Source organism: Fundulus heteroclitus, chromosome 6 (genome assembly GCF_011125445.2).
Source record: "Fundulus heteroclitus isolate FHET01 chromosome 6, MU-UCD_Fhet_4.1, whole genome shotgun sequence".
Lineage (NCBI taxonomy): Eukaryota > Metazoa > Chordata > Actinopteri > Cyprinodontiformes > Fundulidae > Fundulus > Fundulus heteroclitus.
In genome coordinates, this window is record NC_046366.1 from 13175916 (window position 1) to 13187149 (window position 11234).

At 43.0% G+C, this 11234-nt stretch overlaps 1 protein-coding gene across 1 annotated transcript; it reads left to right on the forward strand.

The window, feature by feature from the left end:
- The first annotated feature begins 3914 nt into the window (after positions 1-3914).
- On the forward strand, positions 3915-10914 carry prpf38b (pre-mRNA processing factor 38B). The gene is made up of 6 exons (XM_012874665.3): positions 3915-4351; positions 6064-6132; positions 6363-6514; positions 6687-6747; positions 7902-8134; positions 9613-10914. The coding sequence occupies exons 1-6, from the start codon at positions 4142-4144 to the stop codon at positions 10271-10273; spliced, it is 1386 nt and encodes a 461-aa protein (XP_012730119.2). The 5' UTR covers positions 3915-4141; the 3' UTR covers positions 10274-10914.
- Positions 10915-11234: the final 320 nt, after the last annotated feature.

Below are 11234 nucleotides of genomic sequence, written 5' to 3' on the forward strand. Positions count from 1 at the left end.
GGACATTATTGAAACTTTTGTGCACTGATAACTGCTCCTTTGTACTTTGCGAGGACATTCGGTTCATACTGTCAGCATTTAGCTCTCTGATAAAACTTAAAAGGAGCAAAAATGTTTCTCAAATGTGCGTCCGCCCACCCTGATGGAACTGCAATATTGTGTCAACTCAAGTGACATGCTCATCTCTCTGTACTGAGAGACTCTCATGTAGCATTACATGTTAGTTTTAGTATTTTGATTTAAAAAAAGAGAGGAATGCTTTAAAAAAAGAAGTTATAACTGTCAGAGCTTTATACTGTTTTGTTTCTAATGTTCAGATGTTGGTTTTTCTGCTGGGGAATACAGAGTAACTGTTTTTTTCCCCCTTTTATGGTCATTTCTAATAGAAAGAGAAAGTGAATGAAAAACATTGTATGCTCCTGTGGTCTTTATACATTTTAAGGACTAGAAAACTGACAGTGAAACGTTTATTCACATTGGTTGCAATATGGCTATGAGTTAGAAGCTCAGCTCAGTAAAACTGACGACGTCTCATCTGGAATCAAATGAGGACGACAGCGTTGAAAAATATCCAGAAGGTTTGCTCACACTGCAAAAATGGAACTAAAAATAAGTAACATTTTCTTGTAATGAGTATTTGTCCTCGACTTGAGCAGGTAAATAAGATTATCTGCAAATGGAATGACTGTTTTGACCCCTGAAATAAAATAATTATATATACTGCACTTGAAATAAGATGCTGATGAGATTGTTCCCATTTTGGTTGGGAAAAATCCTATCCCCTTGGCAGATAATCTTATTTCCCTGCTTCAATCAAGGACAAATACACTCATTTCAAGAAGATTCAAATCACTTTTACTTTTAGTTCTTGTTTTGCAGTGCATTTTGCTTCTTTGCACAGCTGCATCTGTTCAGTGTCTCTTGTAATGTGTATGTGTCTTGTTTTGTTTTTGTACAATGAAGGTACTGAAATGTTATATGATGGGCTTTAAATGTGTCAGAGCTGAATGTAAAAGTTGTAAAAGATGAGAAATGTTAAAAACACCATTAAAACTATAAATATTCATACAGACTTGGTTAAAATCACAACAGGAATAAATATTGATAAAAAGAACTTTGAAATACCAGTGCATGTTGATTTAAATATGCTAAAAAGAGTTAAAAAGTTGTAAAATGACATTAAAAATGTATTTTGATAAACACATTGAGCAGCCAGTAGCAGGTTAGTCTGATGTGGTATTAGCCAATAAGGGCAAGGTTGAGCCCTGAGCATTGTGCAGCCCTCCTCCCTGCTCAGTACCTCCTCAGACGCTGACCAGAGATCCCCTGCTCGTGTTGTTGTGAAAGCTAACGTGTGAAAATCGGCATTCTTCTATTGATTCAACTGGAGATTGATGCTGAAGTTTGCTGAGTGCCGAGTGTCCACTAAAGCCTGGGAAACCCCGTAGCCTTTGTTTGCTTTGGTCAGGTATGTCTGTTTGGATCAGAGCTGTGAACTGCAGACGTGCAGAGGAGAACAGATCATTATTCCAGTATTGGATGGCGAGCTGCAGCCCAAAGAGTCAAACAAACTGGTAGCTTGTAGCCTGACTGGTTACAAACACGTTGAACACTGAACAAACAATTCAAGAACATTGATCCGACCATAACAGACATTGAGAAGGACTTACAGGACTACATCCGGGTATATTTTATTTTATTTTTGGGGAATGAGCGCTCTATTTTTGTTATTGTATTACACTTTAATTATTTGATCATTTTTCAATACAAATATTTTTTTCACTTTAAACCAAAGTGTTGTCGATGTCCTTTGTTGATGCATCCTTTGGCTCCTACGCACCTAGAATCTGTCTGATCTGGCCTATTCTCCCTTTCACACTGGCACACGAGGTAAAGGTAACTACATTGCCATAACCAAATACTATTAAAATGGTACAGAAAGCACCTTAAGGGCTATACACATCTGTAGTGTATTCTATATTGTCTGAATTTACTGTAGGAGGTTGTTTTTTTTAATCAAAAGATATTAGGCAAGTTTCTATAAGCCACAGTGACTACTATTCTGTCAAGCGCATTATTCTCACTTTAGACATAGTCTGTCCCCTACATGACAATTTATGTTCAGTCCTATTTATTTGTCAAAACTCCTCACGCCTTTTGTCATACTAGAATGAAAAAGCTTTATTGTCATTATCTGTTGCCACAAATACATTTTTAATGATGCAGACACCGGCTCAAAATGCACATAATTACACATAACACGCAGACACGAGACATAATCTTTCCATTAAAAAACAATGTTGATTGCACTGGCCAACAACAACACTCCCCAAGGGGGGGATATAGCTATTAGCAGCAAATGGACTCATTTCTAAGTCAAGAAGTCAGACATCAGTCTCCAATACTGTGCAATCAATTTGGTTGCAGAATTGTGCAGTGTCCATGGAAGTCTGACCAGACAGTCCCTGAGAGACCGAAGTGTGCAAATACACATTTGCGAGTGAGAGACGGTATAAATGATTTTCATCAGATCAGAAACCTGTGTAACCAGTAGAGTGCTTGTAACAGATTATTAACTGGGCTGATGGTTTGTTCATTTTCAGCAGGGGAGCGATTACCCTTACAGCTTTCTCTGATGGAAGTGGGTCAAACAGTGCGTTTCCCCGGTGGACTGGATCCGAGAGACATACGTCTGACCTGACACCATGTCTGGACCTGCAGCCTTGATACTGAGCTTCTTTAAGGAGGAGTTCCCTTGGTACAGCTGCAGGGCGAGGGGTTGATGCTGCACCTCTGGCTGAGGAAGATGTTCAGAACTTGTGCTGGTTGGAAAGTTGACGCCCGTGAAGAAGCTGTTTAAGGTGTCGGGGAGAGCCGGGTGGTTGCTGGGCTGCTGGTCGCCGTGCTTATAATCTGTGATGGTCCTGATGCCTCTCCACATGCGTTATTGCTGCTGAAGTGGTCCTCAATGCTCTGCTTGTACCCGTGCTTTGCCCTCTGGATGTCCTTTTTCAATTAACTTCTAGCCCTTATGTAGGCCACCTGTCTCCTGATCTGAATGCTGCATCCTGGGCCTTCAGCAAGGACCACGCTGTGCTGTCTGTCCATGGATTCTGGTTGGGAAACATTCTGATGCGAATATAGGACAGCACAGATGATGTGCATTCCTCCAGATCAGCACCCTCTTTATACACTTACTAATCTGTGTGTTCGAAGCAGTCCAGTGAAGCTGAGCAGGCCTCCTCTGTCCAAATCTGAATGGTATTGATGACAGGTCTGGTTCTGCAGATCAGTGGTTTGTACGCAGGGATCAGGTCCACAGAGATGCGATCTGATGATCCAAAGTGGGGAGCTGCTGCTGCGTCATTTACTCCTGGAATGTTGCAGTAGACCTTATCTAATATACTATTGTCTCTGGTCGGAAATGTTATGAATTTATGGGGTATGAACTCAGATCAGATGCTCTGATCTGAGCACTTATCCAGTCCCAAACCCTGAGACTCTCACTACCATGCTTGCATGAACGCAAGACACACTAGTCTTTGTTGTCGTGGCCTAGTGGCCACCACACACTCTTGACATCATCTGAACTAGATAAGTCTATCTTCTTTACCTTTGTGGCAGCATTACTGCGCCCCTCACTGGTGTGGCATGAGTATTACAAAATATATTATGAATATTCCAATAAAAAGTGTGTTTTTTTTTCAAAGGTCAAGTAACATTTGAGACCATAAAAGAGGGCAAAGATGGCTTTTTGGATTGTAAATATAAAATATAAAATAGAACTTAGACTGTATCTTTATTTAAAAAAAAATATGATTCACGCATTTAAAAAAAACACACATTTCTGACTGATTTGTGTAACACACGCTTTTATTTTTAAAATCCCGCGGTGACGTCACCGCGTTGCAGCCAGCAGTTTACTGCACCACGGTTGACGTTACAGTTCCGGTTCCACCTCGTAGTAGCACTTTAGCTAAAACGTCGGCGGGAAACTCGCTGAAACTATCCTAAACGCAAATCGACAAGAACATCAAGAGGACGGGATCGCACAGCGCCGAGAAAACAGCTGCCCGTTCTTGATGGCTCTGTAAATACGCTCACCGCAAACCCAAGCTTCACCGAGTGGGATCCAGCTAACATGGCTAACGTCGGAAACCAGCTACCAACGCAGGCCGTTAGCAAGCCTTCGTCGGGAAAACATGGCAACGTACTGCCCCTATGGGGCAACGAAAAGACTATGAACCTCAACCCGATGATTCTTACAAATGTGCTCTCCTCGCCGTATTTCAAAGTTCAGCTTTACGAGTTGAAGACCTACCACGAAGTCGTGGACGAAATCTATTTCAAGGTAACGTCGGCTAACGCTAAGCCGCATGCTAGTTGGGTAACCGTGTCCGCTCAGCGTAGCACTCATTGTCTTAGGAAGAAATGTACGGCAGTCAAGAAGCGGTGAGCAAACAGCAGTCAGATGGGGAGGTTTGGATCTGGAGCAGATGTGTGTTACATAGAGAAAGGTGCTCTGTTGTTCGCTGCTTTTTAACAGGAGTCTCTCCGTGTAGCAGCGCGACCACCAAGCTGTAGTTAAGCGACTTTAATGGACCCATGATGGACGGATTATAAACCACGGAGCCCCTGGGTCCCTGTTAACTTAAAAATAAAACTAACCGAGTTAAATAAATGCTTTGAGTTAGCCTCTCTAATGTTTGGGTATTTCACTTTTTTTGTCTCGTTTTTTTACGAACAAGTGTAGGGGAAAAAAGTAGGTCATTTAAAATGATTTTAGATTATCCATTTTAATAACTATACAGATGTTTTTTTCCTATTTATTCAAAATGATCGAAGTAAGTTAGTAAACATCTAAAAAGCCAAATGAAAACTTGCCCAATTTTGCCTGTTGCCTGTACTTATGAGCCACATAAATACGTTTTTTTTTTTTTATTATTATTTAGGACTAGAACATTGACTGAACTCGGTTATTCCAAATATACAGAGTGATAGTAAACTAAAAACATCTATGGGCTGCTGTTAGCCTTAGCCATTGTTAAGGTACAATAAAATGGCAAATGATACGTTGAAAAGAAAAACTGTGTTGTTATATAATGCAATACATATGACACTTGTTAGTCACAGTCAAATATAACAACCAACCAATGGTGCATCCACAACAGACTTTTGCAACATTATTGCAATACATGGTGCATCTTCTGCTCAGGAGTCCATGTATTGTGACAAACTCGAAATTATGTTTCACTCTGATTTTAGCAAGAGCATCTGCACTGACACGGTTCTGTAGCGACGGTTACAGGATAAAATACCAAAACCATGTGCAATCTTCAAAATTAAAGGCTTTTATTTATTTATTTTTATTTACATTTTATCCGTGTTTGTTTTCGTATTTTCTAATGGGTCCACATGGAACGTCTTAAGGGTCGAATCGGGCCCAGGAGCCAAAAAAGGGCCCAGGTCTGGCCTAAGGTCTAGTTTTCCTGAATCCCCTGTTTAAACGTCAATGTCCATCTCTATTTTTATTAAAAAAAAAAGTATGAAGTTGCTCTTGATAACAGCTGGTTAATGGTTTTAAGAAAATGGATGAAAAAAAGTGAAATTGTTTTGTTGAAATAATGTAGATGCAACGATATGAAAATTTGGGCCAATATCGATATCCGATATTATTATTGCTGTTATGTCCGATAACCGATATTTACCGATGTGTGTGTGGATATACACACACATTTACGTTTGTGGTGGTCAAATTTTGTAGTGTGGAAACTTTGCCAACAGAATGTTTGAATATTAGTTATAGTCCAGACTTACACACTCCTTTTTTTTTATTATTATTATTATTTCTGCTTGATTTAAAACCCCACAATCCTCCTCCTCCTGTTGAAACTCAGGCCCAAAGGGCAACTAGGATTGGTTGTTAATGTCGGCCCAGTTTTACTCATCAGACCGATACCGATATGTTAAAAAATGACTAACATTGGTCGACGTTGATGCCGATTATATCGTGCATCCCTAAAACGGGATTTGCCATTAATGTGGTTCTTTCTGCGCCTTTAGGTGACTCACATTGAGCCCTGGGAAAAGGGAAGCAGGAAGACTGCAGGCCAGACTGGAATGTGCGGAGGGGTAAGTGAGAAGTACGTGCTTTTTATATTCCCCACATTTTTGTATCTTACTGCGTATCATGCCGGGAGAAAGAATGTTTAAAGGATGTTGTTTTTTTTTTTTGTGCTAATGCTTGATGTCATTTTTTAAATCCTGTTCTGCAATATATTCAAGAGCGTCGCACAGACTTAAAAAAAAAAAAAAATGTAAAAAGTGCATTTTTCCAACCTGTCCTTTTTTGTTCCTGGTAGGTGCGCGGCGTTGGTACTGGTGGCATTGTATCAACTGCTTTCTGTCTCCTTTACAAACTGTTTACTCTCAAGCTAACACGCAAACAGGTGATGGGTCTCATCACTCACACAGACTCGCCCTACATCAGGGCGCTTGGATTCATGTACATCAGGTAAGAGTCACTAACTCGCCCCTGGTCTGTTGATCTTTGGCCAAATGTTTTAACCTCCACTGACCTAAATGTTTAAAAAGCTGACTTATTGAAAAGTAAAGGGACAAATAAAAACAAGTTGGAGAATGCTGAATTCTGACCGTGTGTTGTTTTTTTTTCCCCTGTGTTGCAGATACACTCAGCCTCCGACAGATTTATTAGACTGGTATAATGACTTCCTGGATGATGAGGAGGTATGTCACCTCGGGTAATAATTTAACTTTCCTTCGCCTTTTCTTTTTAATTCATTAAATGCTCGGTGAATTGCTGCCTATTTAAAGCTAACGGTCCACCCCCTCCCCCCGCCCTGGTTGTGATGCTCATAGCTGATTTTTCACCTTTGCTTTCATTTGGCTTAATTTTTTTGTTTCCCTCCAACTTGTGTCCCCCCCTGAGCCTGAGTAGCTAGGTTACTTGCTCACTTCTCTGCTGCCGTTTTATTTCTCAGGGTAAGTACAAACCACGACGCAGACTCAGCCTTTCAGTTGATTGCCGATTAAGGAATGCCCTCTGTCTTATGCCATAGATATTAATATATGTGTCAGGACTCGTTGCACAAAATTCAAGCTGGTATCTGTAGGACACCGTTCACATTGAAGCGTAGTTTTCTGTGTTGAGGAAGACCCAACTTTCTAGCTAGTTGTGGAATCTGGTCTCAGGCTGTGCAACCAGGCCTCCTCCTTCATGTTCTCTTGCATTATATTTGAACTGCTCGCTCTATGGTTCTTCTCAACGTGTTAATTGCCCTGTTTTTTTCTTTAGATGGCCATTGTGCAGCAGGTGAATTGGATATTGTATCTCAGCTCTGTTGGTTTGCGTGAGTGCAAAGCAGCTGTTCTCTACCATATAAAGTTCACATCTACTAGTTTTGAGTAGAGTTACCCACCTGCTACAATCTGTGCGTACACTGTGAGCGTCTCTTAACCCCCTCCCCCCTCCCCACCCAAAATAAAGTTCAGGGTGCTGGTGGGAAACAACAAAAAGAAGCAACGGCTTCTTTTTCTGTCTCCCCGGAGCACAATGATCACGCACGGTCCCTTCCTTTATTGGAAACTCCTTTTTTTAGGAGGGACCTTATCACATATATGGTGATTAGAGCTCACACTGTTAATACAGACTACAGGAAGTCAAACCATCATTTTATTTCAAATCTCTTTGTTCCCTCTGCTAAATGTCAAAGATTAAGCTAGATGAACAGAGGTGAAGGTTCAGTACTTGGTCATCACAAGTTTCATTTTGTTGTGAGACATTTCAAAAGGAGACATTTGTTGTTTTAATCACGTCTAATAACAGTTTTTTTTTTGTGTGTGTTTTTTGGCCCCTCCCCCTCCTCGCTGTTTGACCGTAGGAGCTTGACGTGAAAGCAGGCGGCGGCTGTGTCATGACCATCGGGGAGATGCTGCGCTCCTTCCTGACCAAACTGGAGTGGTTCTCCACCCTGTTTCCCAGAATCCCCGTGCCCGTTCAGAAGGCCATCGATCAGCAGATGAAGGCGAGGCCGCGCAAGGTGGTGCAGAAGGAGCCGGAGGAGGAGGCGGATGTCACAGAGGCGGGGAGGCAAGGAGAAAGGCGGCGCTCCAGGTAGCTGTTGTTTTTTTTTCAGATGTTTGTCTGTAGCTTTGAGTCGAAGCAAAAAACTGTTAGAGCTGTGGTGATGCTCGATTGTTCACAGCTTTGACGATTTCCCTAAATCCTGCATTGTAGGAAATGAATAGGCCTGTCACGATAACAAAGTTTGCTGGACGATTAAAAAATGTAGGGCCACAGGCCTAGAAACTAATAACATTAATAAGCTAAGATCCAGCCCGGATCTTAGCTACAATTAAGTTTGTAAAACACAAAGTGAGGTTGGTCACTTCAGTCGGTTCACATAAATTAGAACATCTTCAAAAAGTTTCTTCAGTTTAGAAATGTGAAATGTTTGTTACACACAGTTATACTTTGAACAGACAGAAAGTCCTTTATTGTAGCAGGGAAACACGCAGGTTCACTCACGGGTAAAAATATCATAATGGAAAATAAGAGACGGTACAGTAAAGACAAAGTTAGAACATAATAAGAAATGATGTAAAGGGATTAAAATCTAAAAACTGTGCTGGCATATTTCTGCATAACAACAGTCTATTACTATGAATTCAAGGGTTTATTTTTGTAAATTTTGGGTTACTGTTCATAGAAGCCAAAGTTTAGGTAAAAATCATTTTACAGTCATCCCGAGGCACGGCTGAGATGATACGGCGGCACCTTCCACTCTTCTTTCCAGTAATGTTCCCGCATACGGCGCCTTGTGGCAGCGATGTTGTTCTGCGGTGACCTTTGGTTGGTTGGGGGGGGGGGGGGGGTGTCGGTGACGAGTCAGCAGCCTTCATCTTCACGCCGTAGGGAGGACATTATTACCTGGATAACATTTCCCGTGTGGAAATAAAGCTTCCATTAAAAACTGTGTGGTAATCAGAATAATTAAATCCCTCGTTTTTTTTTCTGGATGGCTCATCTAACAGCACCTCAGTCTCATTCTATAGTCAGAATGAGCTGCATTCTTAGTTTCATCTCTGTGTTTCTCAGATTAGCAGCGTAATAGCTGCTGGTCTGCCATTAGCCTGCAGCTGTTCAGGGAGGATCTACCTTCTTAAAATCCCCAGCACAGCAGATGAGCTTCCTGCAAACCGTCACAATAAGAGCCAAAAGCATAAAGAATGTGCTGCTTTACCCTGTAATAATAAAGTTTCTATCTTCGTGTTCAAGTAAAACATAATAGGTTTCTGAATTTACTCACAATCATGATGGCGATTGTTGACTAATTACTTTCCTCTGAGGCCGTAATATTTCCCTAATAGGACATCTCTCTGTTAAAATCCTTTTGTGCTCTAATCGCTTTATTTTCTGTGAAACAGAATTTTTGCTTCTCATTTGGTCTCAGCTGTAATCTACCCAACCAATCTAAACTCCTGGACATAAAAACACATGAGATAAATCCTATTAAATCGCTTCAACATATGCGTTTTTTAGTTTATTGAGATCTGTTAGTTTATGCTAAGCTGTCTTCTTCTTGTCGTCAGGACGCCGCGGCGGACCCCCAGTCCCAAACGGTCGCCCAAGCGGTCGAGAAGCCGGAGCCACCACCGCGAGAGAGACCGCCGCGGGCCGAGCTTCGACCGGGAGCTGGAGAGGGAGCGCGACCGCCAGAGGAAGGAGCGGGACGGCAGGGACCGAGACAGGGAGAGGGAGAGGGGGGAGAGGGAGAGGCGGAGATCCCGCAGCGCAGACAGGATCAGAGAGCGCAAAAGGAGCCGCAGCGGCAGCAGAGAGCGGCGGAGCGAGCGCAGGGAGAAGGAAAGGGACGCGGGCGAAGACAGGGGCAGGAAGAAGGACAGGGACCACCACAAGGAGCGAGGCGCCGAGAGGGAGAGGTCCAGAGACAGGAAGAGCAGGGCGGAGAATGACGAGCGGAGGCACAAGGAGGACCGCGACAGGCACAGGGAGGACAGGAAGGCCAAACGGTCGAGCCGGAGCAGGAGCAGAGAGAGGAGGCATAAGAGCGGGGCGGAGGAGAAGGCCAGGAAACGAGACCGCAGCCAGAGCAGAGAGAGGGAGCGAGAGCGGGACGGCGAGCGCTCCCACAAGCGCAGCCGCAGCAAAGAGAGGAGCCGTCACCAGCGAGACTCCAGCAACGAGCAGAGCAAACACGGCGAGCGCAGAAGAAGTCAGAGCACCGAGTGACCCGTGGGCTCCTCCTCCTCCTCCTCCTCCTCCTCCTCTCTGCTGCGCGGTCAGGCGTGAGCCCGAAGTGAAGGAGCGTTAGCATGGCAGGGTTAGCATCAGGGGCCGTCCGTGGCCAAACGTACCGTTCAGTCCCACTTGTTTTCAGATGTTTCTCTCCCTCTTAGAACATTGTTAGTCCTCCATTTAAAATCTGTACAGTCAGAACAAACGGCATTTTAATTTTTCTATGATTCTCGTTTCGCTCCCGAGAAGACGTGGGTTTGTACATACTGTCTAGGAAACGTCTGCACACTGTTATCGGGCCGCGTTGGTTTAGAAGGTTCACCTCTGTGCCGTCAGCGGCCACTACACCAATCATAGCGGGTTATCGGATCTATTTTCAGCCTTTGAAGCAGTTTGTGCTCATGTCGGATCTCTGGTCGACGCTGACGTGCGATCGGATGGCAACGGTTTGACTCCAGAGGTGAAGCCCCACATGACAGTCCTTGACCGTTTGACAGTCCAGGAATGTTTTAATCCTCCAAAGGGCAGACGGCCATGGTCACTTTTTACCACACACACCTGATCCCTGCTTGTGTTGTGTTTGAGTTGTTGCTCTGTTGCATTTTGTTTTCTAATAAAAACCCTTTTACAAATGACCGCGTCATAATGTCTGTGCTTAAAGGGAAAAACGCGGGACGTTACCTTCAGGTCTAAAGTTAGATTTACACGTCTAAATCTCTACAGTGCCTCCTTTTAGATTTAAAGGGACGGCACCAAAACAAGTTGCTCTCACATGCAACCTCAGAACAGGGGGGTAAATTAACGAGTTATTCTGACCAAAGCGTCGCATTTCCACTTTATATAGACCACAGTCAAAAGGTTTTAATGAGAAGAGGAAGAACTGAGGAGCATATGTCTCCTTTAAAGGTTTAAAGTTAACAACAATTAGTTGTTTCTCTTACCTGACCTAAAGAGA

Bases quoted from the DNA above. Each gene is read 5' to 3' on its own strand.
- prpf38b (XM_012874665.3), top strand. From the start codon at position 4,142: ATGGCTAACGTCGGAAACCAGCTACCAACGCAGGCCGTTAGCAAGCCT. The intron at 4,352-6,063 runs GTAACGTCGGCT...CTGCGCCTTTAG, and splicing joins TGGACGAAATCTATTTCAAG to GTGACTCACATTGAGCCCTG. The intron at 6,748-7,901 runs GTATGTCACCTC...GTTTGACCGTAG, and splicing joins ACTTCCTGGATGATGAGGAG to GAGCTTGACGTGAAAGCAGG.